Source organism: Cervus elaphus, chromosome 20 (genome assembly GCF_910594005.1).
Source record: "Cervus elaphus chromosome 20, mCerEla1.1, whole genome shotgun sequence".
Classification (NCBI taxonomy): Eukaryota; Metazoa; Chordata; class Mammalia; order Artiodactyla; family Cervidae; genus Cervus; species Cervus elaphus.
In genome coordinates this window covers 131507402-131535186 of record NC_057834.1, presented here as the reverse complement: position 1 = coordinate 131535186, position 27785 = coordinate 131507402, and the positions used below count along the sequence as shown (strand labels likewise).

At 47.8% G+C, this 27785-nt stretch overlaps 1 protein-coding gene across 1 annotated transcript in view; it reads left to right on the top strand.

The window, feature by feature from the left end:
• Window positions 1-18693, top strand: part of C20H1orf94 (chromosome 20 C1orf94 homolog) — a 38724-nt gene extending 20031 nt beyond the window's left edge. The window contains exons 3-7 of the mRNA XM_043878201.1: window positions 785-1045; window positions 2075-2250; window positions 7769-7846; window positions 11834-12030; window positions 18281-18693. Coding sequence (XP_043734136.1) covers window positions 785-1045; window positions 2075-2250; window positions 7769-7846; window positions 11834-12030; window positions 18281-18356 — 788 coding nt within the window. The 3' untranslated portion in view covers window positions 18357-18693. The remainder of the gene's footprint in view (window positions 1-784; window positions 1046-2074; window positions 2251-7768; window positions 7847-11833; window positions 12031-18280) is intronic.
• Window positions 18694-27785: the final 9092 nt, after the last annotated feature.

The window sequence follows — 27785 nt, the reverse complement described above, 5'->3', positions numbered from 1 at the left end:
GGCCTTGCTGAGGGCCCTCTTCCTTCTGGAATCCCTCTGGGCCTCTCAGACAGAAGCTGTCTCAGCCACCCTCTTCTCCCACTGTGTCCCTCTGTCACCTCACGGTCCCCATCTGCCTTGTCCCAGAGCTATTTCTGGGTCTGTCTCTCTCTTCCTCCTTGTTGTGAGTTCCTGCCGGGCCAAGTCTGGCTCTGACTCATCCAAGTGTCCCCAGGACTCAGGTCAGAGCCTGGCGCTGATGAGAGTGCTGAATCGCCATGACAACTTAGCAAGAGGAGAGCCTATGATGAGGGACGAGCTGCGTGTTCTGTGGGAATGTGTGTCCCCCCCTCTAAGCCAGGTGTGCTCACTGAAGACAGGAACTATCCGGAGGCTTTGTGATCCAACCTGTAGACGGTTAGTGGGAAGGAAGGGAGGGGACTAGAAGGGAGGAAGTTTGGAAGGAGGAGAGAATGGGATTATGGAAGGGAGGATGGATGAGTGGATGGAAGGAAGGAAAGATGCATGGGTGGATAAAAGGATGGATGGATGGGTGGATAGACGGAAGAAGACAAGAAGGGATGAATGCATGCATGCATGCAGGGGAGTGTGAGACCATCATGGGCGCTGGTCAGTGAAGGCTTCAGGGACTGGACTTGGATCGAACTTGGTTGAGACAGAGCCCAGAGTGGTGGGAGTCTCAGGTATGCTGTGGAGGATCCACAACTTTGTCCGCAAGACCATGCTCCTCCCATCCAGCATGTGGTCTTCCAGAGTCACTGACTCAACTTCTCTCCTGCTCTAGAACGGAACCCAGGTGCCAAGGAGCTGACCAGGGGCCGAGAGAGCCTCTTTCTCAGCCAGTGGTCCCCAAGCCGGAAGGACACCTGTGGTGAGGATGGTGGCAGTGACTCCATGGGTTCCATGTCCATGGCTCTGCCGGCCAAGAAGCCTGCCTGGCAGGCCGAGAAGAACCTGCTCTATGAGTTCCTTGGGGCCTCCAAGAACCCAGGCGGGCAGCTGAAACTCCGTGGCAAAGTGGAGGTGGACAGGCTGGAGCTGAAACGTAAGCTGACCCTGCCCAGAGAGAGTCTATGCAGGAAGGGATTTCAGAAACCCTCATAGACCCCTGGAGTAACTCTGCCATCAAAAGGCTGTCTCATCCATGGGCAAGACACTGTCTTTCCCTAGTCCTATAAAAAGGGGGAAATGGCTTTCTTCCTGTGTCATCCCCTACAGGGAAGAGCTCAAGAAATCTAGTTGACTTTCAGGGGTCACATGGGCATTATTGGTGGTCAATTTGAATATAGTCCTGACTCAGCATGTCTTATGTCCCCTCAAGTTGCCTGAGCCGACGAAAATCCCATGCTTTAAGATTATTTCTACATTGCAGTTATTCACGTCTCTGCTCTCTCTCCCTTGTACATCTACAACTGTTTTAGTACAACATTCTCCCCCCAACAAAAGGTGCTAATAAGGGGACACTGACACCCCATCTCTAACTCTTAAGCCCACAGGTCATGTTATAGAAGGAAAGAATCCAGGATTCATATCCTGAAACAACTCCATCAAATTTCATTCATTCAGACTAATTTGAGGTCTTACCAAAGGGAATTATATAATATTTTAAAATATTTTAAAAAAATGACTCTGACATAGATGCAACACCTACACAAGGTCCTTGCTGTTGCCGAGCACATGCCCTCAGCGGGGTGCTTGAGTAATTTGCTAAGAGTGACTTCCCACAGCGTAGCAATTGTTTGTATCAAACTGGGTTTTTCCGAAGCACTTGAAGGAATATAGTTTTGCACGTAGGTGAGACAAGCTGGTTGATTGTATCTCTTGCTAAACTGCCTCCTTACTTGTGAGTCATGAAGGAGATGCTCCATGCCAGACCATGCTGGGACTCTCACCCCTTCCACGTTGGCAAGGTGTGAACTAACAGTGTTTTCCTATAGCTTTGAAGAACCCTCTGGGAGCTTTTAAAATACCTTACCTGTGAGGACATTAACCCTGGGGGCAGTCATGGAGCTGGGGCAGGCTGACCTCTCCCTTCCTCAATCACGAAACGCTCTACCTCTCCTGTGACTTACAGTTAACCCACCTGTGACAGGGGCCGACAAGAACAACCTCAAGTACACAGGGAACGTGTTCACCCCACGCTTTGCCACCGCTTTGACCTCAGCAACTCTGAACCAGCCCCTCTGGCTCAACCTGAACTATGCACCTCCGCCCGTGTTCACAAACCCCTCCACCTTCCCTCAGTACCAGGTGAGTGAGCGGGTCCCGGCCGGTCTATCCGGTGGTGGCCATTCAGGGAGGAGCCTGTGGCTTACAGGCAGCCTCATTCACAAAGAGCCGTGGACTCGTTAGTTCATTTCTCCATAGGGGCCCCATCAGACCAACGGCCAGGTACACGTGCGTGTGCACACACACACACACACACGTGTGTATATTTCTCATTCTCCTTTGTCTGGATTCCAGTTCACTCTGTGCCATGTCTTTCAGAGCCACTTGGCTAATCCTGGTCTGTGAAGTGCTTGGGCTCCCAGGAAAGACTGACCGATGGCACAGTCCTTGCTTCCCACCACCTCCTGTGACTTCCTTTGTAGTCGGATGACATGTGTCCTAGATTACTTGGGACAGTCCCCGTTTAGGTCTTTGGTCCCCGCATAATTATTCACTGTACTCCCTTTCACTCTCAAGTGTCCCACTGCAGATGACAAATTATGTGGCCGTTTTATTTCAACTACAGCCTAGCAATCTTAGCTTCTACCAGCTCAGGTGGCTTGGCACACAGTCTTGGTCTTGGACCCAGAGCTGAGAGGCGTCAGACACAAAGGGGTGGGGGAAACACTTGCAACGTTGGCAGTTTTACTCACACAACTTATTTATTCCGGGAAAATGTGGTTCCTTTAGTTCGTCTATTTAACTTAATCTCCTGTAAGAGCTGCCACCCACTGGGTAGAGAGATGAAAAAAAAATCAAATAAATGTCCATTCTGATTTAAACCGTAGTCTGAACCAAGAGCTTAAATAGTCCCTTTAGGTAGTGCTCAGTTCCTCCAGGACAGGTGCTCAGTGCCTAAGATTTCTCAGCCTTCTGTCCCCTCCTTGGCTGCTGGCCAGAATGGCGTGCAGGTATACAGAAGGGCCAGGCCCCCGGGAGCCTGCTGCCCCAGCCTGGCCTGGCCGAGCCCAGGGAGGGCAAAGAGAGAAGGAAATCCAACCTGAACATCCTCTCGTCCTGCCCCGTGCCCCTCCCCCTTCCACTGCCCCTGGGCTCCCAGTGGTATTTCCTCCTCCTCGACAGCAGAGCTGCCAGTCTCATGGCTTAACATCCTGCTCGAGAGGTGGGTCTTCTCCACTCCACGTGAAGCCCCTCTGAGCTGGTCCGCTGGACTCAGCCCCTGATTCTTAAAACAGGAACTGAAGTAAAGGGGGTTAGCACAGTCTCTCTCTTTCTCTCCAAAGTTTTGTCTGCAAGTCTTCTTTTGGTTTGCTAAAGAGAGCCAGTGGCCACCCTCTTTCTCAAGCCCGACCTTTGAGGTGAGACAGTGTAAGGAAGCGTGATCCATGGGAAGACCCCAGGTGCATCCATCCTGAATCTACCATATGCTCTCCTGGAGAAATACCCTGTTCACATCCTCACTGGTTCACCAGCTCTTTCACTGAAGTTCCTCCACCCTTGCACACTCATTATTGAGTCATTTATCACCTACTCCCTGATGCACTCATTTGTATTTATTTATTTTCTCATTTAAATAATTAAAAAAAAAAAACAACAAACCTCCTTGCTTCACACTGACTGCAGGCTGAGCCTTGACTTAAGTGAGGGGATTCCAAGGTGACTAGGAAGCTAGGAGTCCAGGACGAGTCAGGGACAAATCCAAGGGCAGCACGGTGTGCCCCCCAGCTCTGAGAGAGAAACAACTGCATAATTTTATTTAGTGTAAATTGATTCACTCTCAAATGCACTCACTCAAGGGGCTCACCATGTAAAGCTAATTTGCAATGGTTTGTTTTGTAAAGAGGGGACAGTCTCTCTCTGCTATGCTAACTTCTTCTGACTTGACTTTTGGCATGGGTGAGATTTGGAAGTATTCTTCTAGCATGAAGGTCCTTTGTCTTCAGAGATGCCGGTGTTTTATCACAGGGCTGACTCTGAGCTTCCCGGGCCTCTGGGCAGAAAGGCCCCAGCTGGTAGGGCCCCTTGTTCCTATGCAGCAGTTTAGACACTCACTGAGCCCAGCTGAAGTCACCTGTACCCGCCGACCCTCCCAAGGGGTAACATCAGACAGTGTGACTTACCTTTTCCCAGCTTCTCATGATTTCATGATACCAACCAGCTTCAAGACAGCTGATCAAGGGGTCTGATGTGATAAAAAGAACGCAGGTTTTAGAATCATCAGAACTGGATTTAAGGGAATAGTGCTACTTTCGAGCTGTGTGGCCTTGGGCAAGTTAGCCAAATGTTCTGAGCCCTGGTCTCCTCACCTGTGAAATGGCCTCATAATCATTACAGCGGCAGCAAATACTTGAGTCAGTTGTAAGGTTAATTGAGTCCATGGATGGGAAAGGGCTTTGTAAAATCTCAAGCCTGATACAGGTGTTGGTTCTTATTGTTATTCAGCCCTGATCTTCCTGGGACAAGGGGTCAGGGAGGTCTGCAGACCTTGAGGAGGCACAGAGGAGAAACAAGGAACAGTCTATCCCAGTCTCTTTTTCCCGCTTGACGTTAGGAATAAAGATAAGGTCCCAAATCCAGTCTACTCAGAGCTTTGCAGTGGACGGACGCAGAGCCCTGGAAGACTAAGTCCCCAGCACCCAGAAGCTCCACAGAGAATCCGGGGCTGCTTGGCACAAAGGAACTCTGCTCCCAATTAAGGAGGGCGGGCACATGCGAAGAGATCACGGCCTCAAGCAAAGAGGAATGGATGTGTATTTCCCCTTGCTTGTGATTTCACAGAATTGCAATCTGAACAACTAGAAATCCCCTTCAAGTCACTGAGGGTGGCTCATACTGATGAAGACGGCATCATCTCCTGAAAACCCACCCCACGACGGAGCAGGGACAGGCAGCTCACACATCCTAGAGGTGGCCTCGCCCAGGCCGGCATGGGGAGGACGGCGGCCCAGGGGAGTTGGCAGTGGAAAGCAGGGCTGAGTGCCGGTGGGGAGGTGGTGAAACAGAAGAGGGGCACTTAGAACGTGGCCTTGGAGCCCACTGAGGCCTGGGCACAGGCAGGGCAGCCCCATCGGCTGACTTCCCTGCCCCAGTTCAGACCATGCCCTGGGGTCACAGGCTGGTTGCGGAGGTAGGTGTGGCTGCCCTGGGGCCTTAGAGCTTGAAGAAAAGCCAAGCCTGTGCACTGGATTCAAGCGATGAAGGGGCTGGTGGATGTGGGGGAGGCCTGGCCACGGTCAAGTGCGGGTGCCTTGGAGCAGACAGCAAGGAAGGCTCTGAGAGGATGTGCACCCTAGGAGAGCTGGGGGCCTTCCCCAGAACCCCACATCAGGGATTCAGAGCCTTTTATGAGCAGTCCAGGGGCTCTGAGGAAGTCATCAAGGGCAGTTCAGCCATCAGCGCTTTGATGACTGGCTCAGCTGAGTGAGTGATGGAGGCAGCATCTCTGGTGTGGAATCTTCTGGAAAGACATATTCTGGTCTGAGGGGTGCTTTGGGTTTTGAGCTGCATCTTATGGATTAACTCTGGATGGGAGGATGGGGGCAGCCTGGGACTGGATGAGTCATGAGCCGACCCCACCCACAGCAGCAGTTCTGCTCTCTGTGTGTGTGTGTGTATGCACAGGCACACCTAAGGCCACTCTGGGCAGAGTTGTGAATAAAATTTCTACTTAGCATTGGGCTGAGATGCCAGGCAGCCTCTTCAAGTGGCAGGAGCAGTGGGGATAGGGGGGAGACAGTGAGAGACGGTAAAAGTACCTAGCACTAGCAGAATCCTTACTACATGCTGGGTGCTATTCTGGGCCCTTTAGATGGCTTAGCTCATTTATCTTCATGACCGTCTTTATCATCAGGTACAGACACAGGTATACACGTGGGCAGGTAGACACCCAGCAACAGAGGCCCAGACTAACACACCTGGGTTCACAGTCGCACATTTGTACACAGAAACACATGGCTGCAGACACAGATGGAAGCACAAGGGCCAGTGTGTTTAAATAAACATGAGGCAAACTAGCACACATGATACAGACAGCCTCAGGCACCTCATGCCTTCGGGCAGGAATGGGGTTTGGCGAAGGGTACTTAGAAAAGGAGCATAGACACCAACAGAGAGATAATCTGGCTTCCTTCTCAGGCTTTGCAGGCTTCAGTTCAGTTCAGTTCAGTCGCTCAGTTGTGTCCAACTCTTTGCGACCCCATGAATCGCAGCACACCAGGCCTCCCTGTCCATCACCAACTCCTGGAGTTTACTCAAACTCATGTCCATCGAGTCAGTGATGCCATCCAACCATCTCATCCTCTGTCGTCCCCTTCTCTTCCTGCCCCCAATCCCTCCCAGCATCAGGGTCTTTTCCAAAGAGTCAACTCTTCGCATGAACTGGCCAAAGTATTGGAGTTACAGCTTCAGCATCAGTCCTTCCAGTGAACAACCAGGACTGATCTCCTTTAGGATGGACTGGTTGGATCTCCTTGCAGTCCAAGGGACTCTCAAGAGTCTTCTCCAACACCACAGTTCAAAAGCATCAATTTTTCGGCACTCAGCTTTCTTTACCATCCAACTCTCACATCCATACATGACCACTGGAAAAACCATAGCCTTGACTAGACGGATCTTTGTTGGCAAAGTAATGTCTCTGCTTTTTAATATGCGATCTAGGTTGGTCATAACTTTCCTTCCAAGGAGTAAGTGTCTTTTAATTTCATGGCTGCAATCACCATCTGCAGTGATTTTGAAGCCCCAAAATATAAAGTCTGACACTGTTTCCACTGTTTCCCCATCTATTTCCCATGAAGTGATGGGAATGGATGCCATGATCTTAGTTTTCTGAATGTTGAGCTTTAAGCCAACTTTTTCACTCTCCTCTTTCACTTACATCAAGAAGCTTTTTAGTTGCTCTTCACTTTCTGCCATAAGGGTGGTGTCATCTGCATATCTGAGGTTATTGATATTTCTCCTGGAAATCTTGATTCCAGCTTGTGCTTCTTCCAGCCCAGCGTTTCTCATGATGTACTCTGCATATAAATTAAATAAGCAGGGTGACAATATACAGCCTTGACTACTCCTTTTCCTATTTAGAACCGGTCTGTTGTTCCATATCCAGTTCTAATTGTTCCTTCCTGACCTGCATATAGGTTTCTCAAGAGCCAGGTCAGGTGGTCTGGTATTCCCATCTCTTTTCAGAATTCTCCACAGTTTATTGCAGGCTTAAACACACATAATTTTAGAGACAAGGGAAAAGAGGCTCAGAGAGGTGAAGTGATTTGCCCAAGGTCACATAGCCTAAGGAGCAGATCTGGATTTCAAAAGACAGGCAGGTCCCTGAAGCTCATGTCTTAAATATTCAATCAAAAGGCTGTGAATCCTGCTAACCAGGGGCTCCCTGTGTGGTGTGAGGCATGCCAGCTCAACCTGATTCCAGCTGGACTAAGCAGCTGGGGAGCGGGGTGGGGAGGGGGCTTCTGGCCAGCAGTATGATGGGATGGACTCTGCTGTGTCTGGAGATGCAGGCAAGGGAGCTGGAAGCTGAGCTGAGTGGCTGCCATTCTTTGGCGGGGAGCCTCTCACCCCATGGCACTGAGTCCCTCCGTTCTCTCCCCAGGGCCTGTACCCCCAGCGGGCAGCCAGGATGCCCTACCAGCAGACCCTGCACCCCCAGCTGGGGTGTTACTCCAGACAGGTGAGTCGATGACCTCCTCACCTCTGTCCCAGCCCATGGAGGCCTTCAGGTCAGAAGGATGTCTGTCGCCTTGTCTTTGTCCAGCTGGTCACCAGCCACGCTTTCCGGCCCAGCTTTGACCCCAGAGTACAGACACAAGCACCAAAATGCATGCGGCCACAAAGCAGTGACCCCAGGAGATAACGCTGGCCGGCACTTACAGAGCCCTTACTGTATGCCAGGCCCCTCTCTAAGGGCCTTACCTGCATTCGTTTAATTTTCAGAACCACCCTATGAGGTAGAGTCAAGATGAGGAAACGGAGACGCAGAGAGATGCAATAATTTGCCTGAGGTTATGAAGTTAACACCTAAGTTAGCTTTTGCTGTGGCAACCAACAGCCTCACTGTCTCAGAGACTTTAAGCAATGCAATGTTTAATTTTTACCCAAAGGTCTACAGGTTGACTGAGCTGCGCTGGGGTTGGGGTCAAGTCTTTTTTAAGTGTCCCCCTTCTGGGCCCAGGCTGAAGATCGCTTTTGCACCTGCCATGCTGGATGGTGGGAGTGTGGGAGGGCTCAGAGCTGGGATGTGGTCATGTTTGCCCACGATCTGCCAGAGCAGAGCACATGGCCTGGCCCAGCATCACTTGTGCTGGGAGTCATAGCTCTCCCATAGTTTCCTCAGTTAAAATACAAGACACCTAGTTAAATTTAAATCCAGGTAAATGGTGAATAAAATTTTAGTAGAGCTATATCCCAAATACTGCATGGACCATACTTCTATTAAAAAAATTTTACTGTTATCTTAAATTCAAATTTAACTGGGTGTTACCTATTTTTGTCAGCTAAATCTGCACCCCCTGTTCCCATGGGTAGGTCCGGGGTCAACAGCTGCTCGACAGTAACACAATGGCAGATCAGGTTTGATCTTGAGCTGGCTGGCTTCAGGGCCCATGTTCCCAGTAACTCTGGCTTACTGCCTCTTATAAACAAGATTCATAAATATGCAGTATCAAAGTAAAGCAGCAGAGGGACTTCCCTGGCAGTCCGGTGGTTAAGACTTCACCTTCCAATGCAGGGGATGTGGGTTCAATTCCTGGTCCGGGAGCTAAGATTTCACATGCCTTGTAGCCAAAAAACACAACACAACAAAACAAAACACAAAACAGACACAATATTGTAGCAAAATCAATAAAGACTTTAAAAATGGCCCACATCAAAAAGATCTTTTAAAAAAATCAAGCACCAGAGATGAAAATACAAACATGTACCCAGACATAAATAAAGATGTGTTTATATACATGCCACCAGACTGGATGTGCATGGACCTGAGCACACACAGGCAACACAAACAGCACTTCTTGATACTCAGAGAGTCTGAGTATCTTGGATCAGGGGTAGGGTGTGAGGAGAAGAGCTGAGAACAGGCTACATTCTCAGTCCGGCCTTGCACACTGCCCCCCGCAATGCACACACCCAGGTCACAGACTCCTTGGCCTCTCCTCTCCCTCCAGGTAGCCCTACCCTTTCTCTTCAAACTGCACCTCTGCCCTGAAGGATGTTAGAATGTTCTAGAAGATAGAGAAGGGACTATAAGTATAGGTCACTTTATCACCTGGGCCAAGGCTGCTCTTTCAGCAGTAGGAGATTTGCATCCTGAGATGAGGTCGCGAGGGGAGGCAGTCAAGCTCACAGAATCCCAATCTCGACCCGTCCACCTCATGAGCAGTGATTCCATCCACCTAGCTCCTCAGCAAATGCTTTTAGACGAAGTTATGTATGTGCATATATTTGAAACAGTAATGTTAAAAACCTGGTATAAGATTTTAAACACCTTAGAAGCAATCACTGTGACTGGTTTCTTAGGTGCCCTTCCAGTGATACCTGTTTATACAAGCATTTTTATATGAATGTGGCATTCTGGGCACACTGCTCGGTCATTGCTTTTGTCAGCAGAGTGTATCTTGTAGATGATTCCAGAGCCCTCTACACAGCTCTGGTTTATGGTTTTTATCAGTGACATGTAGCTAGGGTACAGTTTTTTTGTTTGTGTTTTTTTTTTTTTCCATTTATTTTTATTAGTTGGAGGCTAATTACTTTACAATATTGTAGTGGTTTTTGCCATACATTGACACGAATCAGCCATGGATTCACATGTGTTCCCCATCCTGATCCCCCCCTCCCACCTCCCTCCCCATCCCATCCCTCTGGGTCTTCCCAGTGCACCAGTAGGGTACAATTTTGAGTGAAGCTTGTGTCAGCTCTAAGACCTACAACTTCTTTTTCATGTCCGTTTCCTCTCAGGTTCAGCTCTGGGACTCCCACCCCCTACACTAGAAAAACCAGGTTTTTTTTTTTTTTTTTCTGCCATGCTGACCCTTGGGTGTCTGTCCTGGGAGGTTCCTTCCTGGGTTCTCTCTGTGAGCTCTTGGCACTTTATGACCTTCAGCTCATCCTCTTGGGGGTTTGGCACCCACATCCAGCATCATCGGAGCCCATCTGTCCACTGGGGGAAGGATGGGGAGGGCCAGGAGGGATGGGCCCAGACTTCTAGAAGGACCGAGCACAGTGGTGCAGTCCAGGGAATCGGGGACTCTGACAAAACTCGGACACTTGAAACACTTACTAAGCAAGTTACTTAACTTCTCTGAGCTTCCGTTTCCTTGTACCTAAAATGGGAATCCTAATGGTCCTACCTCACGGGGGCTGTTCAGAATTTAAATGAGAGAATCCACATGAAGGGCCTGGCACACCCTTATTATCACTTAATGAGCACTAGCCTTTGTCATCTTTTTAAATTAGATAAGGGTGTGCAGGGTGAGAGCGGGCAGTCAGTATACTGAGCAGCTAAACAGCGTGGACCCCACTCTTGCTGTGAAAGTGGAAATCCAAGAATTTCCCTAGTTTTGACCAAAACACACAGAAAGATGGATATCAGCTCCACGTCAGACATTTGGAGCTGTCAGTGGTAGAATACAGTGCTCGCAATGTAAAGAGCTCCCTATCATTTTAGGTATTCAAGTGGACATTGGTCTTTTCTTCCCTCCATCCACCTCCTCTTTCTTTCTTTACTTTTTTCACTTATTCACTTAACACATGTTTATTGAGCAACTGCTATGTGACAGGCCCTGCTTAGGGCTGAGGACAAATCAGTAAATAAGACAGATGGGGCCCCTGCCTTGCCAAGAAGACAGTGGGAGCCCTGCTTCTTGATGAGTCTGATTTGGGTGGTCTCAGAAACCCAGTGAGTTCCTACTTTTCTCTAGGGTTTGAGCTGAATCCCATTTCCCCTCTTTGGCCTTTCTCCTGCACTCACACTCTCCAGTAATGTAACCAGCAGCCATGTGTGGCTATTTATGTTGAAACCAACTAAAACTAAGTAAAATTTAAAATTCAGTCACACAAGCCCCATTTCAAGTGCTCAGTAGCTACATTTATGTCTGGTGGGTACCACATTGGGTGGAGACCCAGAATATTTCCATCATCTATCATAAGAATTTCCACTGGGCAGGGCTGTCTCAGACTTGGGCATCTGTTGAGATCGTGAGCTAGAAGCCAGGGATGGACACATCTCCACAGCCTTGACTGCGATTGTAAACGACAGTGAACCATGGGCTTTTGAGATATTATTGACCAAGGGAAAGTTAGGGGACAGGGAAGAGAAACAATCATGGAAATAATATTCATTTGTTATATGTTATGTGCCAGTCTCTCTACTTATATCAGCTGACTCAATCCCCATACTAATGGACATAGTGTTTGCCCATTTTATGGATCAAGAAACTGAGGCTCGGATAAATTAAATACCTTGCCCGTCTCCCATAAAGAAGCTGAGCCCTGTGCTTTTTCCAGTTCAACACATTGTCTTCTGTGGGGTACCACCCTGTGACTGAGGGGCCACAGGGGCTGAGGAGTGGGACCCAGGGTTCGGGTCAGGGCTGGGGGACTGTGATGTTTAGAGGCAGCAGGCTCTGCTGGACTCAGCGCCTCTCTCCTCTCTGCCCTGCAGGTGACGCCATACAACCCCCAGCAGATGGGACAACAGATTTTCCGCTCTTCCTACACCCCCCTGATGAGCTACATCCCCTTCGTCCAGCCCAACTACCCGTATCCTCAGAGGACACCTCAGAAGCCGGCCAGCAATGCCCGAGACCCTTCCCCCATGGCAGGAGACGGGCCGCAGTACCTGTTCCCCCCGGCATATGGGTGAGTCTCCGGCCCGTGCCGGAAGCCCGCGTGTCCTCCCGGAAGCTGCTGGTGAGGGCAGGTGGGCGCTCTGGGCCCCTCCGGCGCTTCCTTGTTACGTATGTTCCCTGGCCGGGAGGAGCCCCGGGCCTGTGTGCAGAGGCTGTGGGTGCGGGACGGACCAGGTGTGGCGGTGAGCCTGGTCAGGGCCCGGTGCCGGGCCGGAGTCCTCAGTCTGGTGCGGAGAGGCCGCTGTGTGTCAGCAGCGGAGGGACACCTGCCAGCAGCAGGTGGTGGAACTGGACGCATATGCCTTTCCCCGTTTGCCTGGCGTCCAGCGGGCTACGGCTAGGTGGTCTCCTTACAGCTCTCTCCCCCACTCACCGCGTCCTGAGCTCCTTGCCAGGCCAATCTCTGCAACAGCCCCGTGAGTTCGCAGCTGGCCCTGCTGAAGCTTCTCCCACAGCTTATCGGACTGCTCACACTTTCCCCCCAACCTACCCCAAACACCAGAGGAGAGGGGCTTAGCAGCTAAGAGCCAACACAAACTCAACCTTTTTCACTGACAATTCCACACAAACTTTACATACCAGTCAGTAAGAAATGTGTGTTTGTTGCTTTAATAGCACGCAGCTGCTCATTTCCGCCCACCCGAACCTTCACTTCCGTGAGGCAGGTGGGGCCGGGTCAGTCCTGAGAATCCAAGTGTCCTGGGTGCCCCCTGGAGAATGTGTGCCCCACTGTGAGAACCTCCCTTTATAGGGTTAGGACCAGACTCCCCAGCCTGACAAGGATTCCCTTCCTCCCCCTCACTGCCCCTCACTGTCCTGTCAATGGGTGTTTCAGTGTTTCCCCCTGAACTCTAGGAAAGAGGTTTCCATAGTCAGATCTGTTTGGGATGAGAAAGGTAGAAACAAAGATAAAAAGATTTCTCAACTGTTGGAATTCACAGATCACTTAATTTACCAGGGTGCATGGAGAACATTCAACAAGGTGATGGTCAGTAGTGTCCATTGACCATAAAACCCGTGACCGTGACCTCTCATTTCTTTTCTCTTATTCTTTCCCGTCCACCCTTCCCTCCCCTCTTCCTTCCTCCCTTCTCCCCCTCCCTTCATTCTCCCCATCCTTTTTCTCCTCCCCTTTTCTCATATCTCAGTGTGTTCCACCCACACACCCGGGAAAGCGCTGCGTCAGTTGACGCACGTAGTGACAGTAAACTTAGCCTGTGGGGCCCCGTCGATGAATAGGGCGTGGTTCGTTCCTTCAGAGATGGGAGTGGACCAGAAGGGGGCGCGATGATGTTAGTGCCATGACAGAGTGCCATCACAGCGGCCCAGGGACAGAGGGAAGGTCCCTGCTGGGTGGGCAGTGAGGCCTACAGGATGGGGAGGGGGCAGCATCCTGGGGAATCAGGCCCGCCGGTGGGAGGTTGCATGGCAGACTTGAGACCTGGGGAATAAAGGCACCTGGTTGAGGTATGAGATTTACCCCTTGAATGAGATGGAGAAAGGAAAGGGGAGGCCGGACTTGGGTTATTAAAAGCTCTGGCTGGTAGGCCTGGGGGTCCCATGCAGAGCTGTGAATGCTGGAATGAATTGATGGGCCAGAGGGGAGAGAGACGGGGGAAGAGAGGTGACTGCAGGGTCTGTAAGAGAGGTGAGCGTGGATGAGATTGCAGAGGGCGGACAGCCCACCTGTAGGCCGGCAGACGCCCCTTCCTCGCTGTAACTCTGGGCTTGGGGGAAGGGAGACTCACTGCAGAACCGGCCATGCTGAGAAGCAGCGTGGTCCCACGTTCTCGTTGGTCAGCTGTTGGGAAGCACTGGTGGGGAGCAGAAAGAGGGAGAGCCCTGGTCTCTAGCTGTCTTCAGAGAGACGGGAAAGGGAGGAGACTGAGGAAGGAGCAGCCTTAGAAGTGGGCAGGAGCCGGGGGCCAGCTGGGGACATTGTGGGCAAAGGAGAGCGAAGGGAGGCGCGGCGGTCAGCAGGCTGGAGGGGTGCCTGAGAGGTTATCTGGAAACACCAGGAAAGTGGGGTCAGAAAGGTGAGGCGAGGAGTGCAGGCCTGCGTCCCTCAAAGGGATGGTTCATTTATTCAAAAAATATTTGTGGCCTCCTCTGTGTGCCTGGCTGGCTCTAGGCACGGGTTACTGGAGTGAACAAGACAAGCGTGTTTCCTTCAGTCATTCCAGGAGGATCAATAGACAATGCAGAAATGAACAAGCATCATACATGTCAGGTGCAGGGAAAAGGGGGGGATCTGAATGAAATGAGAGGATGAACCATGTGTATATATAATTGATGAGCCCTCTGGGCAGGAAGGATAGAAAGTGCAGTGGCCGTGAGATGGGAAATGTAGCCGGAGCACAGTTGGTGGGGAAGAGAGGGGGCGGATTTCAAATTAGAGTAGTGGCAGGCCCGGACTAGGGAGGGTCTGCGAGGAGAGGTAGGAAGGAGATGTGGGAGGCCACGCATGCTCTAATTCTCTGTGTAAGAAGATGACATGGGCCAGTGTACAAAGAGAGGGCTGTGGAGAAAGAGCTGATGGAGGGGACCAGGCTGGGCGCCTTTACAGCTGCCCAAGAAAAATGTGCTGGTGGTGTAGACTAGGAGCAACCCTGGAAAGGAGGAGAGAAAAATCTGGAACGTTTATTTTCTTGGTAGAATTGATGGGACTTGATGGTTGGATGTGGAAGAAGGAAAAGAGAGGAGTCAAATGTGATTCCTAGTTTGTTTGTTTTTTTAACTGAGCTATTTTATTTATTTTTAATTGGTGGAAAATTGCTTTACAATTTTGTGTTGGTTTCTGCTGTACAACACGAATCAGTCATATTTTATATATGTATATATACATATATATATCTACATCCTTCCCCTCCCTCTCTTTCCTCTCCTCCCCTCATCCCACCCCTCTAGGTCATCACGGAGCTCCAGGCTGGGCTCCCTTTGTTATTTAGCAACTTCCCACTATTTCTTTTACACAGGATAGTGAGCAAATAGCATTGATTTGTACGTTTTTGACTTGAGTGTCTGGGTAAGTGGCAGTACCAAAGTCTGGATGAGGAGAGCACAGGTCCCTTGATCAGGAAATTTTTAAAAATAATTTTATTTCTGTATGTATTTACCTTTGGCTGTGCTGGGGCTTCGTTGCTGCATGGGCTTTTTCTCTAGTTGTGGCGCACAAGTTTCTCATTGTGGTGGCTTCTTTTGTTGCACAGAACAGGCTATAGGTGCATGGGCTTCAGTAGTTCACAGCCAGTGGCTCCACTCAGCCACCAGGCAAGCTCTGCTCATGCCAAATTTGAGATGCCCGTTAGATACAGGAGTGGAGCTGTCGATGGGCAGGTGGGTGTCTGAGTCTGAGGCTCAGGGGAGAAGTGGTGGCTGATAATATAAATTTGGAGATCATTAGCTATGGTTTTTCCAGTGGTCATGTATGGATGTGAGAGTTGGACTATAAAGAAAGCTGAGTGCCAAAGAATTGATGCTTTTGAACTGTGGTGTTGGAGAAGACTCTTGAGAGTCCCTTGGACTGCAAGGAGATCCAACCAGTCCATCCTAAAGGAGATCAGTCCTGGGTGTTCATTGGAAGGACTGATGCTGAAGCTGAAACTCCAGTACTTTGGCCACCTCATGTGAAGAGCTGACTCATTTGAAAAGACCCTGATGCTGGGAGGGATTGGGGGCAGGAGGAGAAGGGGACAACAGAGGATGAGATGGTTGGATGGCATCACCGCCTCGATGGACATGAGTTTGAGTAAACTCCAGGAGTTGGTGATGGACAGGGAGGCCTGGTGTGCTGCGATTCATGGGGTCGCAAAGAGCCAGACACGACCGAGTGACTGAACTGAACTGAAATCATATAGATGCTGTTTAGAAGCATGGGGTGGGACAAGGTCGCCTGGGAGCACATGTCCAGAGAGAGGAAGAGAGGCCCAGGGTTCACAACACGTAGAGGGGTTGTGGAGATGGAGAGGCACAAGCAAAGGATCTAAGGAGATGGGAGAAGAACAGGAGAGTGTGGAGTGCAGGGAGCCAGAGGAAGAGACGGTGGGATGACAGTGTGGCAAGAAAACCTGGGCACCGCAGGGTGGGGCGGAGGGAGCCCTGGGCTCAGGGGTGGTGCTGGGGGTTACTAGTGCTAGATGGAATAAGGTCCGGAAGATGCTGTCCTGGGCAGGGAGGGTTACCAGGGCCTAGGCGAAGAGAGTTTAGTTTGGGAGGCAAGGAGGGTCAGTGTTTCCTCTGGGTCAGGAGCAAAGAAGAGAACCAAGAGACCAAACTATATGCGGTGGGAGAGGAAGGAGCAGGTGGCTTCGGTGTTCTCAGGGAAGGAGGAGGGGAGCCCTCCCTGACCTCTGCTAAGTCCAGGATCACCATACAATGTATCTTTCAAGCAGCAATAAGCTTAAGAGTCAAAAGACTGCAAATAATAATTGCAGTGGGAATGCCAGTGGGGAAACTGTCTCAGGCAAACCAAGACCTTTCAACGGTGCTCGAGAGGCAGTTCAAGCTCCTCCTCTTCCTCCAGGAAGCACTCCTGGGGAACTGTAGTCTGCGTGGATTAGCCCTCTTCCTGGATCTCTAGGGTAGGTCCTGTCCAGACCATGCCCTTGGCGGCTGACCCCATCAGAACTTTTCAACCGAAAGGGCTCAGATGTGTGGGGTGTGACAACAGATACGAGGTGTGTTACACCCAACTTATTGCTGGTAATTATTAAATACTCAAGTATGGGTTATGGCCTTTATTTTATAAACCAGAGTGGAATTCAGAGTATTGTTAAAGTAGCATCACTTCCAATAATTTCTTTTCCAATGTGATTTTTGAAAAAGAGAAAAAGAAATGTTACCACTGACATTAATTGCTTATCCGGCACCCTACCTTGTGCCAGGTCCTGGACTGGGTGCTGAGTGTAGAATGGTGAACAGTCCAGACATTGTCCCTCTTCTCAGAAAATTTATTTTAGTGAGTAGGGATGCAGACAACCCAAATCCTCGGTTGTCCGCGGCTGCTCATGTGAGCGATGGATACTGATACCAGCTGAGGCATTACAAATTAATGCGCTGGTTTGTCCCCATTGCTTCTCCCCTCCTCTGCCCCCTGCTCCTTTTTTGTTTCATCAATTCATGGGAGGACACCATGAACGTGAGCATCCTCTGTAATATGCATCTGCCCAGCTGAAAAGCGACTGAGAATCCCTGGATTAGACTAAATCTAGCCATTTGCTCTGCTGTGATTTGTCTTGAGTTCTGTTCCATTCATTCAAAGTATCCTAGCAGATGGGGAAAGAAATTGCAATAGGATACCAGAAGTGTGAGTAAATGATTCCATCTGGAGAGGTCAGCAAAGTCTTCACAGAGAAGACGGTTTTTGAACTCTTTCGAAGTATGGCTAACAGTGTGCTGGGGAGAAAAGGCAGAAGAATATGTATTTCTGTTCTTGGAGGTCGAGGCTCAGGACTTCTCGGCTCTTCCTTCCCTGGGGGTCTAGCAAAGCTGCGGGCAGTCAGGGGTGCCTCTGTGCTTTCTTGCCAGATTGGGGTTGAAATTCAGGGCCTGATTGAGCCTGGTGCTGAGAAGGGGATCAGGAGCCCTGGGGTGGTGCGGACTCTGAAATCTCACTCTGGGATGTGACTCTGAGTTCTCTGATGTTGTGAAATCTCTTGAGGGACACACATGATCCTCTAAGGCAGGTACAGGGGCTATAGGCCCACAGGTAAGGTGCTCCAATCCAGAGAGGCTTCCTCGTCTGTGGTCCTGGATATGGAGAGAGCATAGGCTGGACAAAGTCCCTACAGGCTGCCAGGGCCTTTGTGACCTAAAGGAGTGGCAGAAGAAACTCTTTATTGTCTTCCAATAATATCATTTTAATGTTATTTTCTCAGAGCCAAAGCTTTTTGTATTATTGCTAAAGCTTTCAGTTTCTAAGCCTGTCATGATCTTCCCAGTCTTTGACAGCCCCCAAATTAACATATTACTTTCCCTAATATCACCACCAACATCAGGAATTCCATCACAATGCCTTTTTTCTCTTTTAATTTTTTAAAAATGTATTTGGCTGCACCGGGTCTTAGTTGTGACACGCAGGCAGAATCTTCATTGCCACATGTAGGCTCTTTTGTTGCAGCATGCGACCTCTGAGTTGTAGCACGTGGGATCTAGTTCCTTGGCCAGGGATTGAACCCGGGACCCTTCACTGGGAGGGTGGTGTCTTAACCACTGGACCACCAGGGGAGTCCCATCACCATGTCCTTTTCTTCCTCCTCCAGGTTTGGCTCAACATCCGGTGGGCCCCTGATGAACAGCCCCTACTTTTCCTCCAGTGGGAATGGCATAAATTTTTAGATCTCCTTCTTACCTTCCTCCTCCCACCTTAGCCCCTGGAGCAGGGCTAAGGGCTCTGGAATTCTGGATTCTGTAGCAGCTTGGTATGAAGTTTGGAAAGCCAAGGTTCCGACCAGGTCACAGACAGAAAACAGCAAGGCCAGACGCATCTATGGACCAACGCTCATACACGCACACAGTCCGCCCTCTCGCAAAGTGCAGACCACACACTCCCCCCTTGGATTCATACGCACTTGCTCATCCACATATGCATCTGTATTTAGCTAACATGAGTGATTTTTGTTTTTGTTGTTGTTGGTAAAATAGAAGTAAGACACTTAATTTTAGGAAGTTTGTATTTTCCGATAAAAGTATGAGCTGCTTGAAATGGAGTGTGCCTGTTTATTTTCTGTAATGCTCTGTGTAATCATCACTGCTCCTTCCCCCGCTGCCCACCCCAGGAGAGTCAAAGTTTACTGAGGACGTGAAGAGAGGCCATGGGCTACCATCCTCCAAGTGCTTCTCTGTAAATGAGGGACCCCAGGGATCGTACACTTGAGGGCTTACCTCTTCTTTCGTGTGTGATCCACTCACTTCTCAGCAGCCCAGTTTAAGCATCTCAGGAATGGATGAAGAAGAAGGGCATCCTGCTGTGTCCCATCCAGGTGACCACTTACAGAAAAGGCTGTCTTAGACACGAGATGGGAAAGTGTGTCCTAAAAATCAGTTCTAAGAGGAATCCTGAATATCGTGATAGACAAGACGATATCTGATGATTGTAGATCAGTGCCGAACTAGAGGTCAGTCTCAGAATTGCCCCTCATGGCAATGTCCCTGGATCATTCTCAATCAGCTGTTATCAGCGACTTGGATAGGGACACTGAGAGCGTCTTTATCACATGGATAGAAGGCACAAATCTGAGAAGAGGAGGGGGCCCGAGTCAGTGACATGCATATATTTTAACTCTCCTATACAATACCCTTGGCAGGTACCATTAGGCTGTTCCTCTGAGCCTGGACAAAGCCACAGGACCATTCTCCCTGTGGTGGTCCAGGCAGCCATCACTAATCAGGGATGGTCTATGAAATGAACTATCTTTTGGCAAACCATCATAAGATGAAATTAAACAGAGGGTTAATGTAAGGACCTCCACCTCTTGGGTTCAAAAATTGATCCATGTACATGCAGATGGACCAACACTGTCAGTTCTAAGTTGCCCTATTACCAGTCCTAATACTCACCTGAGAGCTTGGCCTCACCTTGGCTGAGGTCAGTGAGGGCCAGGTCTGGGGCACGTTAGGAGCCCGGTGCCAATTGCAGTGAGAGGCTAGGGATATTCAAGTCAACGTGTCTCAGGATGGGCTTAAGTCCAGGATTCACAAGAGCATTTCTCTTGCCTTCACAGTGTGACACAGCTGACCTTTCTTCCTGGGTCCCTGGAAGTCAATTTCTTTTCCAGACACCACTTAGCTACTAAATAACAGTAATAACAAGGAGACTAAGAACATTTATACCAACTCCATTGTCAATGAAACTAAGAGAAGCCAGCAATTTTATGTGCTATGTACAAAGACAGAAGTAGGGTAGAGTAATGGTGAATTCCTTAGCAGAGGAGCGAAAGATCAAGTTGAAATGCCTGCCAATCAACAAGAAGCAAACCATTTCCCCCTGTTGAGCCTGAATAGAGATGAAAGCAAGGGGTTGATATATAATAAGAGGTATCTCCTGCCCTGGTCCCACAAAGCGAGGGGCCACAGACAGTTCTATAGGAGACAGGAGGCACTTTTCTGGAGAAACATACAGAGCATACATAAGGATTGTGGAGATGAGGGTGCAGATAGAAAATGGGCATTAGATGAAATACATAGCCACAACCAAAGCCAGCAGCTGGACTTTACCCAAGAGGCAGGGATTTGGAGAGTTCTCTGAAGAAACTTAAATGCCGCACAGGCACTTGGAGGTACCAATGAAAATTACCCCGTGATTATGCTCTTTCACAAAGAGCTTCCAATCAACTTTTAAGGTCTTAATGTTTAATAGAAACGAATAATCTCCACCAAGAAAGACAAAGGTAAGGGAGTTCCCTGGTTGCCTAGTGGCTAGAATTCTGAGATTTCACTGCCATGGCCCAGGTTCAGTCCCTGGTCAGGACAAGCCAACCCTCACCAAAAAATGTAAAAAGAACTAAAAAGAAAAAGCATAGCATTTGCAGGGAGATAAGAGAAGACAGTATATTTTAAAAATAAGACAATATGCCGTATGATTATTTTTAAAAATCGGAACAAGAAAGTGCTGCTGAAATTAAAACAGTGATAGCTGATTTAATTTTTTCAGTGAAAAGGGTTGGAAGCTAGCATCAAAGAGATCTTCCAGAAAGGAGAATTTTTAAAACATACAGTGATGGATTATAGGAGATAAAAGGTAAGAAAATGAGAAGCCCAGTCCAGGAAACCAAGTACCTGGCTAACAGGAGTTCTAAGCAGACGAATGTGAAGAGAGGGGAGGGAAGTACCAATAGAAATTCAAAAGAAAATTCCCCAGATTGAATGGTCCAGACTTGTGCTCAGCGAAATGAATGAAAAAGATCTACATTAAGCCACATCATTGTGAAATTTCAGCGTATCAAGGATAAAGACAAGATCCTAAGCTTTTCAGAAAATCCCACCCACATACAAATGTTCATAAATGAGAATGGCCTCATATTTCTCAGCAGTAACACTGGAACCTAGAAGAGCCTGGGACAAAGCTGTCACCACTTTGATTTTCTTTTTTTTTGGTCACTGAATTTTACACTTTTGAAAACATTGGAGTAGAATTTCTTCACCATGTTGTGTAGTTTCTGTTGTATAACAAAGTGAATCAATCAGCTATGTGTGTACGTTTATCCCCTCCCCTTAAGCCTCCCTCCTACTCACCCCACCAAACCCCAGCCCTCTGGGTCATCACAGGGCACCAAGCTGAGCTCCCTGTGTTATACAGCAGCTTCCAACTAGCTATTTTACACATACGGCGTATTTATGTCAATGTGCTCTCTCAATGCATCCTACCCTCCCCTTCTCCCCCGTGTCCACATGCCCATTCTCACGTGGAAATGACTTTTAATGGAAATTCGAAAACTATAGACTCTCACCCGTGAAGGTAGAATGAAGCTGTCTTCGGATATGCAGAGCCTCAAAAACTTTGCCTCCTTGAACCTTTGTCAGGAAGCTGTGTGCCCCACTAAGACAAGTGGGTAAACCAGGACAGAAGACGTGGAATAGAGAAATCAGGTATCCTCAGTGGGGGGGAGGCTGAAGAAATTCCTGGGATGGTGAAAAAAGAAGATCTCAGCTCAAGAACCAGGGAGCAAAAGCTGGAGAGCCACACTGTTGGCAGCCCAGGTTAGAGCAGGAAGCGGGAGGCCTCGGATCAGAGGTGTGTTGGTGGTGGTGACAGGGCTGGGTGGCTGTGAGGAGCTGGAGAAGAAGAAAAGGACTGATCATTCTGACAGAGCTGACTGTGTGGAAAATTGTATTGAGAATTGTTTTATAGTGGTTTGTGGGGGAGGGACGATTTAGCTATAAATTCAAATAAGAAATGAAACAATTGTTATCAACTCAGCAGTGAACAATATTTACGTGATCATCATAATAAAAAACCCAAATATGGATTTAACCAAAACTAGTGTGATAACTATAGTGGGAGAATGGAGATGAAGAGAGGGGTGTAAAAAGAGCTGAAATCGTTTTATCATCATAGGAAATCAGTAGGAAATGATCAAAATGGATGATTTGAGAGAGAGTGGAATTCCCATAATTCTCTGGAAATCTGGAGGTAAATTCCAGAATAAACAAGCTCCAGGAGAGTTGAGTTGCCTGTTAGCAGCAGTTACCTATGGATGGGTTTGTGAGGGATGGTGGTGTTGGGATCATGGCCTTGTTTGTGATACTTTGAACACTGTTTGGCTTTTTTTTTCATTAAAGTATAGTTGTGGGGCTTCTCTGGTGGCTCAGACAGTAAAGAATCTGCCTGCAATGTGGAAGACCCCATTTTGATCCCTGGGTCAGGAGGACCCCCTGAGAAGGGAATGGCTACCTACTCCAGTATTCTTGCCTGCAGAATTCTATGGACAGAGGAGCCTAGTAGGCTACAGTCTATGGGGTCACAAAGAGATGGACACGAATGAGCAACTAACACATAGTTGATTTGCAATGTTGTGCCGGTCTCTGTAGTACAGCAAAGTGACTCAGTTATACACATTTAGACATTCTTTTTTTCATATTCTTTTCCATTATGGTTTGTCACAGGATATTGAGGGTAAAGCATCTGCCTACAATGCGGGAGACCCGGGTTCAATCCCTGGGTTGGGAAGATCCCCTGGAGAAGGAAATGGCAACCCACTCCGGTACTCTTGCCTGGAAAATGCCATGGATGGAGAAGCCTGTAGGCTGCAGTCTATGGTAGGCTACAGTCTATGGGGTCGCAAAGAGTCGGACACGACTGAGCAACTTCACTTTCACTTCACTTTCACTTTCATTGAATATAGTTCCCTGTGTTATACAGTAGGGCCTTGTTGTTTATCCATCCTATGCATAATGGTTTTTGTCTGTCCCAAACTTGCAACACTGTTTTCCCCCACCTACCCTCTCTCCTGGCAACCACAAGTCTCATTTCTATTCTGTGAGTCTGTTTCTGCTTGCTAGATAGGTTCATTTGTGCCATACTTTAGATTCCACACATAAGTGATATCGCATAGTATTTGTCTTTCTCTTTCTGACTTACTTCACTTAGTATGATAATCTCTAGTTGCATCCAGGTAGACGCAAATGGCATTATTTCGATCTTTTCTATGACTAATATACCTCTGTGTATATATACCACATCTTCTTTACTCACTCATCTGTCGATGCACATTTAGGTTGCTTCCATGCTTTGGCCGTTGTGAATAGCATTATTTGGCTTTTAAAAAGTGTGTGTTTAACTTTAATAAAAATAAGTATTTAAAAAAGAAAAAAATGCATGCAGAACAACATCTGGTGTGGTGCCTGGCACACGGTGGTTATCAAAAACACTTGGTAAGTTGTATTGAGCTGCGTTGTGACACAGCTAGAGCCCACTGCTCCAGTCCCCATCCTGGCTTGTCTAAGAATCAGATTCTCAGAAGCCTCTGGATTTTTTTCCCTAAGAAATTCTTTAGGAGGAAACTTAAGGGAGGGCTGGAGCCAAAGCCCAAAGTCTTTCCAACACGTTGTACTCCGTGACTCTGCTCACCTCTCGGAGAATTCCAGAAATGGATGCAGAGTGGTGGGAACTGGGACTCAAGAATTGGGATCCTGACGTCTGGGAAGGGATTGAAGATCCCCATGTCCTCCATGTTCCTTCCAACCAACTCTCCCCTTCATTCAGCATACAATCACTGAACCTTATTCTTAAGGATACATCAGTAAGGAAGACAGACAAGGCACCTCCCCCGTGCATTTTGCACTTAGACATTAACTCATAGTTGCAACAAAAGGTGAAGAGTTTATTAACAGGATATATGAGAGCAAGACACCCACCTCAGTTCAGAACATCAGATAAGTGACATCTGACACTTCACATCCCTGGACTCTGCAACTAATTCTCATCTGATACATTTTCAAGTCACAACCCCCACAGACTCTTTCCTCAGAACCTTCTATATTTGCAAATTTTAAAACTAATGATAGTCCATGTGTGGTTTAAGCGAGGAGTAGCAAAATTGTGGGTTCCTGAAATACTTAAAAACAAAAGGCACTTGCTCCTTGGAAGTAAAGCTATGACAAACCTAGACAGCATTTTAAAAAGCACAGACATCACTTTGCAGACAAAAGTCCATACAGTCAGAGCTATGGTTTTTCTAGTAGTCATGTACGGATGGGAGAGTTGGCCATAAAGAAGGCTGAGCACCAAAGAATTGATGCTTTCGAACTGTGGTGGTGGAGACAACTCTTGAGAGTCCCTCGGACTGCAAGGAAATCAAACCAGTCAATCCTAAAGGAAATCAATGCTGAATATTCGTTGGAAGGACTAATGCTGAAGCTGAAGCTCCAATACTTTGGCCACCTGATTCGAAGAGCTGACTCATTGGAAAAGACCCTGATGTTGGGAAAGATTGTGGACAAGAGGAGAAGGGGATGACAGAGGATGAAATGGTCATCACCAACTCAATGGATATGAGCTTGAGCAAACTCTGGGAGATAGTGAAGGACAGGGAAGCCTAGTGTGCTGCAGTCTATGAGGTTGCAAAGAGTCAGACATAACTTAGGGACTGAACAACAACAAGAACTAATCATTTAGCGCTTATGCTGGAATAGGCACACTTTTTTTTTTCCATTTATTTTTATTAGTTGGAGGCTAATTACTTTACAATATTGTAGTGGTTTTTGTCATACATTGACATGAATCAGCCATGGATTTACATGTATTCCCCAGCCCGATCCCCCCTCCTACCTCCCTCTCCATCCGATCCCTCTGGGTCTTCCCAGTACACCAGGCCCGAGCACTTGTCTCGTGCATACAGCCTGGGCTGGTGATCTGTTTCACCCTAGATAATATACATGTTTCGATGCTGTTCTCTCAAAGCATCCCACCCTTGCCTTCTCCCACAGAGTCCAAAATTCTGAACAGGCACAATTTTGTATACAACACATTTATTATCAAATGTAACATTCACAATAACCCTGTGGTAAATATAGTTGTTACAATTGTGGAAATTAAGGTTCAGTGTGATTAAGGATCTCATTTGAGGTCACGTGGTAAGTGACTCAAAATCAACATTCTTACCCCCTTTTCCTATCACTTCCCTGTTTCTAGTAACATGGCCCAGAGTGAATGAACTTTGTTGGCATAGGTATCACATGGTTAATGACTGTTAAGTTTTCAGGCAGCTAAGACCTCTAGGTCATTTACCAGTATTAAGCCACGGAGAGAGAGGTGGGAGGCAGGGACTGAAGACTGGGGGGAAGCAGCCCTACAGAAAGGGAAGGGAGTTCATCTGGACCAACTCCTCCTGGACTTCAAGTTCTCTTGTCTCTTTCCTTTGGGAGGGCATCCTTAGTTCTGTATTATCCATCCCTCCCTAAGACAAATTTCTAGTTGGCATCAAATATACATTTCCCCGTTCCCGCCTTTGTAATAGAACTCCCCTTTTCAGATTGGCACATGACCACCCAGAAAATGTGACTTAGTTCTGGCGGATGAGATAAAAGGTAGGCAGAAGTGTTATGTGTGATTTCTGAAAATCAGAGATGTATTATGAAGTATGTGGAGCAACAAGAGAGAAGGCTGAGTCTCCAAAGACTGTGGTGGTGCCAGGCCAGCACTCAAGTGCCTGTCCCTGGACTTTGCTTATGTGAAAAGAAAATGAACACCTTTGAAAAGCCACTGTTATTTTGAGTTTCTTTCACATGCGTGCATGTGTGCTCAGTTGCTTCACTCAGTTCCAACTCTTTGCAACCCTGTGGACTGTAGCCCACCAGGCTCCTCTGTCCATGGATTCTCCAGGCAAGAATACTGGAGTGGGTTGCCATGCCCTCCTCCAGGGGATCTTCCTGATCCAGAGATTGAACCTGTGTCTCCTGTGTCTCCTGCATTGCAGGCAGTTTCTTTACCCACTGAACCACCTGAAGTGCTTCTTTCACACATAACCAAGCTAATCTTATGTGACATGCTCAAAAATGAAATAACTCCATTCCTTCAAAAAGACTTCTTCCTACTACTAGATATTCTCAAGATAACATCATCTTTCCATCTACCAATCCATTTATCCACCCATCTTTCAATTTATTCATCACTTAGTAGACATTTATTGAATGCCGCCCTTGCACCAGACATTGGGTTAAGTCCTGAGCTACATAATTGGATAATCTTATTCTCTGCCCTCACAGAGCTAACTATAAAGAAAAATTTTTGAACAAGGAAGGTTTTGCTTGCAACAACCATACTTTCCAGCTACTACTGAAAGAAAAGGAAAATATTGGCTTAGTGAGATCAGTCTCACCCATGAAATATTTACCCTTTGCTTCTCTTTAAAGGGAGAGAAACAGGCCTAGAGAAAGCGAGAGTGGCCTATCTATATTTTGGGGGATTTCATCTTTCTGTTAAGTCTCCATTCTCAGTCACTAGAAGACAGAACCATGTTAGTTATTTTAACAGAAAAAATATTAATATAAATAAATAATTGTTAACTCTACATTGAAAAACTGAAAAGAAAAAAAAAATTCCAAGGGTAACACAGAAGTAGCAACTGCAAAACAGCTGCCCTCCAAAGAGAAGGTAGACTTATTCAGATGTAGATGCCTGAGGAAGAGACTTGAGGAGCTGAAGCTCAGACCTGTGAATCTGGGGAGCAGAAAATGTCTGGGTGGTGCTAGTGTCTCTGGACTCAGAGAAGGCTCCCTGGGAATAGGAACCCATATCTTTAAGGAGGAGGCATCAGATTACTGGTGTTAATGTTCTAAGAAGCCTCAGTGAGACTGGTTTTGCAAGTATTGGAAAAATAGTAAGCTGATTGCAAATGCTACTACTAAGCAAAGTTGTCACTGTTAGAGTGATGCTGATCAGAATAGGAGCCAAACAGGAATGAATGAGTCCCTTCTTCCTCTTCTAGCCTGGGTTGTCCCTCGAGGGCCCCTGCTTCACAGAGCCTAACAGATCCAGCAGACAAAGTAGAAATGTAGTTTGCAGAATTTCAGGATTATTAGGCAATGAAGGCCTAATAACTGGTACATGGCTACCCACTCCAGTAATTCTTTCTTGGAGAATTCCAGGGACAGAGGAGCCTGGCAGGCTATAGTCCATGGGGTGGCAAAGAGTCTGATGTGACTGAGCCACTAACACTTTTTCAAGCCCTATTATGGACTTAATGTCCACGTAATCACCAAATCCATATGTTGAATCCCTGGTCCTCAATACGAAGTTATTTGGAGATGAAATCTTTGGGAGGTAATTAGGTTTAGGTGAGATCAAGAGGATGGGGCCCTCATGATGGGATCAGCGCCCTTAAAAAAATAGACATAGGGAGCTTGCTCTTCTTCTCCACAGACACACAAAGAGGAGGTCATGCGAGCACATGGCCAGATGGTGACCCCTATAAGCCAGGAGAAGAGACCTCAGAATGAAACCTATCTGGCTGGCACCTTGACCTTGGACATTCTTGACTCTAGAACTAAGAGAAATAAATTCCTGCTGTTTAAGTCACATAGTTTATGTTTTTTTGTTATGGTAGCCCTCGCAGAATAAGACACTCCACAATGACCTTGGTGTAGAAGCTTTTCAAGGTTGGTGAGGTGCTCTGAAGTTGTCAAATATGGAAGTGGCCACATCAAGAGTTATTTTCTGAAACTCACCTCAATCAATTCTCCAGAACCTCAAGAAGAGTGAGTGTATGGGTCATCCCGGAAATTAAGCTTCCCAGGACAAGACATTTTTACAATGTTTCTCCAAATCTT